Source organism: Lactuca serriola, chromosome 4 (genome assembly GCF_051521515.1).
Source record: "Lactuca serriola cultivar US96UC23 chromosome 4, Lser_US96UC23_V15, whole genome shotgun sequence".
Lineage (NCBI taxonomy): Eukaryota > Viridiplantae > Streptophyta > Magnoliopsida > Asterales > Asteraceae > Lactuca > Lactuca serriola.
This window is the reverse complement of record NC_136411.1, coordinates 392,264,523-392,269,983: the sequence shown is the minus strand read 5'-3', so window position 1 is coordinate 392,269,983 and position 5,461 is coordinate 392,264,523. Positions and strand designations below refer to the sequence as shown.

Genomic DNA, 5,461 nt, shown 5'->3' with positions numbered 1-5,461 from the left:
TGATCTTTGAGAAATCGAAAGCGGTACTTGTTCCGTCTCACACTCATCCCTATTAAAAAAGAGGTGTTTGTTATGAATTGCAATCGAGGAGCGCCGAGTGCGCACTCCAGATGGTAGGGAGGAATAAATACGAGAGGCATGAAAAAGAAATAGGGCAAAAAGGTGTCAAAAGACCTTTTTATATATTTTAGAGAAAAAACAAAAACCAGGTAAGTGAAACTCTCATCGGAGATATTGCAAACTAATATGATATATTTAAAAGACAAGCGTCATTAAGTTGATTGGAGATATTGCAAAAGTAATATGATATACTGAAAAGACAAGTCTCATTAAGTTGCTATGAATGACCTTACATATAAAATCAAAAAAATAATAAAATATAAGATTCAAGACAACCCCCACAATCCATATGATCCGTACCATCGTAACATGTTACTTAATGCATCCAGCCTATCTATTTGCAATTCACACATAGCCATGCAATTAATGCAACTTCTATAAATTATGCATTATAAGTTGTACATTACCTTAGATTCAAAGGAAATATAATTGAAAAAAATAATACAATCTACATGACTTTACAAATATACACGTTTCCAATTACTACTACAAATGCATAAATAAAATAAAGAAAAAGCCAAAGCCATTGGTCAACCATCAAGAAGAAATCCCAATGACCGAGATCCCTTCCTCCTGTTCCTCCCGGATTCCTTCAACAACTCCGCCAGCCACCGCTTCTCATTGTCAACCTCCGGATCCGCCGTCCCAAGCTTCTCCTCTCTCATCCCAACAACATATTCCAATATATCAATTGCATCATCCCACCTGTGTATAATTATAATAGTAATACAAAATTGTTTCAAAATAATATTTTTAACGTTTAATAAAAAAAAAAAACTAAAATACCTTCCAATTGCATCATAAGTCCCAGCAAGATTACTATAAACCCCAAGCGTAACAATATGCTGAGGTCCATACTCCCTCTCCAAAATCCCCCTCGCTTCTTCAAAATATTCAGCCGCTTCTTCAAACGACTGAATCTGTACAGACGCAAGTCCCATTTGATTCAACACAAAACCAAAAAGACCTGATTTCTTCTCCCCTGCATTTCGATACTTCTGAATCGCAATCTTGAAATAATGATACGACTCCTCATAACTCCCCATCATATAACACAAAACCCCAATCTGTGCTTCGACCCCAGCCACAATACTCAGCTGACCCGGACCCGACCCGTATACTTTCAATGCTTTTTTGAGCAACTCCAAAGCCCGGTCAAGCTCGTTCATTGACTCGTAAATCCCCGATACTTCAATAAGCCCGTTCGCGATTTCTTCATTTCGGTTCTTTTTCTTAATCGGTTTATAAATACGTAACGCGTGTTCACAATATGTTTTCGACTCCCGGAATTTCCCGATTTTGTTGTAGAGATCCGCCAACCGGACGTAAACCGAACCAACCGAAGGGTTTTTCTCGCCTTTTGTCACCTTAAAAGCATTTAACGCTGTCTGATAGGAAAATATCGCGTCGTCGTAACGCGCTAATGATAGGTATGCGTCGCCGATGCAGACATCGATGGTTGCCACATCAGCGTCGTGTCCGTCTGCTGACATGGACATACGGGCCAGAACGTAGTGTTCGAGGGCGGTTTCGTAATCGCCTTTCGAATCACAGATCAGGCCCATCAGCCTGCGGTCGGCTGCTTCTTGTAAAGAAGTAGCCGTCCCATTTCTTCCGTGTATTTGTAAAGCCATTTCACATAGCTTTTTGGCTTCGTCGAATTGTAAAGCTTGGATATGGGCTTCTGCCACGTACCTACATGTTTCCCCAAACCTGGCGTCGTGTCCCCCCAAAACGTGTTTTTGAATCTCTAAACCTGCTGTGTAACAGAGAATCGAGGTGTCCATTTTTCCTTGCATCGCGTATGTATCTCCTAATTGCATACACCCTGCGAATTTTGCTAATGAATGTTTTTGGCCTTCGTTCATGTTTGTCATCTCGATTGATCGTTCGACAATCGGAATCGCTTCATCGAATTCCCCTAAAATGGAGTATAACGCTGCGACGATGTGTAAACACATGACGAGTTCTAGATCTGGTTTTTCCGATTGGATACTTTCAAACGTTTTCATCGCACGTACAGCGAAATCGAGCGCCTTTCTTGGATCATCACCGGTGGACATTGATTCACGAGCTTGTTTCAGTAAATAAGGCGCGAGGTATTTCGGTTCTTCGTTTTTCTTCATACTCGATTTCAACCCTAGTTTCTTACTAGAAGTATTAGATTTCGTTTTCGAAATCGGTTTCGGAATTTTCGCCGGAGATGAAGGTTTAACAACCGGAGATTGATTCGATTGATTCGGCTGATTCGTTTTCTTGTTGTCATCATCTGTTACAACGGATTCCGATTGTTCTTTCTCCTCAGTTTTTACTCCGATGTTTGAAAAATCACCTCGAGCAAGGAACCTTAGTTCGGAATCGATTCGTGATTCCTGACTGTAAGATATGTAACTTGAAGAAGATTGATCGGAGCTTTCCATTTCACATATGTTGTTATAGAGTTGATCCATAGAGTTTCCGGCGATTTCAATGCTTAAATCGATTGAATCAGTGTCGGGAGTGTGTGTGCTTAACGGGCTTCTTGGTGAGATACGCGCGAACTGTTCTTTGTGTGGTACGTAGTGTGCGTTTTCATTGCTCGAACTTGGGTCTGATTTCTTCATTGCAAGTTTCTTCGGCATTTTCGTTTCTTGAACCTATAAAAGCAAGAAAAAAACAGAAAACTAAACTTAGAATCTAATCATGTTGTTTAGAATATTTTGGGAAAAGTGTTTTAAAAACATTTCTACATTTTGAAGAATAAGAATCAGATAATCATCATATGACTAATGTATATTTTATCTCGATGTTCAATCGTGCATGTGTGGTTTAAAAGTGATATGTGATAGTTGCCAAATCATATGTTGCAACAAAAATTATACCACAGAATTTAAAGAGGAAAAAACCCAACATATCACATCATTTGAAGAAATCAAAACCATAATATGATAAAAGGTAAATAACAAATTTTATTGCTTTATATATTTTATAAAACATAAAATTTATGAACAATCGCTAATCAACAAACGAAACTCAAGAGCATTCACCAATCAAAATCCCAGAAATATTAACGCCTAATTTGTCAAAATGCAAGAACAGTTATCACTCATCCCAAATTTTCCAAAACAAGCTTCAACCTCAACCTCTGGTAATATATTGAAAAATCAAGCACGTTGGTCAATGAACGACATCAAAACTCAAAAACTCAGAAATTATTAACACGTAATTCATCAAAATGTAAGAACAGTAATCATTCCCAATTAACAAAAAAACAGAGGATGAAACGCATGAAGAAAACACAAGTTAGATTCAAATTCATAACATAACAGAATACAAGGGGATATCAATTGGTGACATACCGTAATAATTCAAGTAAATGAAGAATCTAATCTCTTGTGTAGGTAAGTTTCCTGGGGACAAACCAATGAAAACGGAAGAATAATGGCGGGATTTGTGAAGAACCAGAATCCTTGTTGATGTTGTGAATAAATTTAGGACGAGAGATGAGAATATATTTGAAATTGAAGAAGTAGAAGAAGAAGAAGAAGAAGATGGTGATTACATAAATGGTGGTTGAAGAAGGAATGCATAAATTAAATAAAGTTTTGAATAAGGTTGATGTATGTATGAATTAAAACCGAAGATAGGAACAGATTGAACAGATACGAGTCAATGTCAACGAAAATGGGGCAGGAGAGAGAGAGAGAGAGAGAGAGAGAGAGAGAGAGAGAGAGAGAGAGAGAGAGAGTGGGCGGTGGAATGTTAGAAGCCAGAAGAAGGCGCTTGTTTATCTCCCTCTCGGCAACCGCAGCTTGAGGCCGTTTTATTTTATTTAGAGTAAATCACACTAAGTTACAAAAATAGTCCCTTTAGTTTGTCAGAACCATTAGTTTAGTCCGATCTTTGAAAAGTTGACAGAAAACATCCTATAGTTTTGATAAATTACAGTGTTCGTCCCTGTTTGAAACGTTATACACCCTAAGTCTGTTTAATTACATCGTATGCCCCTCACAAGAAGGGAATTTCATTTTTTTTGGAGTAAATTACACAATTCGTTGTAAGTGTTAAATTGCACGTTTAGTCCCTGTTTTTAAAAATTAACTCAGACAGTCCATCGTATCGTTAAAAGTTGCATGTTTCGTCTCTGACGGACATGAAATGATTGTAATGCTTTTTAATTTCTTTTTCATTTATTTTTCAGATTTCTAATTATTTTTAATTATTAAAAAGTGTTTTAAATAAAGTTGTGGGTCCCACCTACCCCCTTTGTACCATTTCCATCTTCTTTGTCTAAACCCTAAACATCACCCAGTCGAAATCGACCTGCATCTCCATCGAAAACAATCTTCATCTCCATCGGAAATCTTCTGTCTCTCATTATCAATAAGAACCAACCTAGATTAGCCAAACCATCAAATGTCCCTCACCTAACCCTTACCCTCACCACTCACTCCCTATCCATCTTCATCACCAACTGCCAGTGTAAATCACTCAAAACTTGAAGCTTAAAATCAAAATCAAAATCAAAATCACGAAAAACCGAGTCAGATTCAAGTAAATCATTTTTGTTCCAGAACCTAAAGCTCAAAATGATCTTACTCGCTACTGGAACTGAAAGAAAACATGGAGCTCAGAATCAAAACCAAAATTAAACCTAAAAACTGAAATCAAACTAGATACTCAATAAAAAACATGAATTCCAACCTGGAACTCAATGTAAGTTGAAATCAAACTGAAAAACAAATCGAACATGGAAATCAATCCCACAAAAATCGAGATAGAGAGAGTGGGATGAGAAGAAGATAGGCATAGAAAGAGGATGAATTGTAGTTCTAACGGAGCTAAATCTTTTGACAGCGGTGGTGATCGAAGATAATGGTGGTGGTGGTTTTATTCACCTGATACACACTGCATATCTCTAATTTCTTTAAAGGGACATAATTTTTTAGGAAGAAGACGAGGTTTTAGAGGTTGGACATTTCCAACAATGGATGTTTGCTAGATTTCTATAAGATATTATGGCTTAGACATTTTCGACGATGACATGGGGTTTTCGGAGGATGCTGTGAGAACTGAGAAGAGAGGAAGGGGGAGGATAAGCCATATTTGTTTAATAGGGATAAGAGGTTGAAGAGGGTAAGGTATAAAAGTGTATGAGGCCACTTTTATTTATTTTTCAATAAAAAACTCAAAATAATAAATTGTTCAAAATTAAATGAAAAAAAAAATTAAAAAGGGTATTGCAGTTATTTCGTGTCTGCTAGGGACAACTTTTAACGATATGAGGGATGATCTGAGTTAATTTTTGAAAATAAGGACTAAACGTGCAATTTGACATTTACACCAGGGACGAATCGTGTAA

At 37.3% G+C, this 5,461-nt stretch overlaps 1 protein-coding gene across 1 annotated transcript; it reads right to left on the bottom strand.

Moving 5' to 3' along the window:
- Positions 1-478: 478 nt before the first annotated feature.
- On the bottom strand, positions 479-3,855 carry LOC145097874 (protein KINESIN LIGHT CHAIN-RELATED 2-like). The gene is made up of 3 exons (XM_079035533.1): positions 3,459-3,855; positions 907-2,756; positions 479-825 (listed from the first exon to the last, which is right to left on the bottom strand). The coding sequence occupies exons 2-3, from the start codon at positions 2,739-2,741 to the stop codon at positions 651-653; spliced, it is 2,010 nt and encodes a 669-aa protein (XP_078891659.1). The 5' UTR covers positions 2,742-2,756; positions 3,459-3,855; the 3' UTR covers positions 479-650.
- Positions 3,856-5,461: the final 1,606 nt, after the last annotated feature.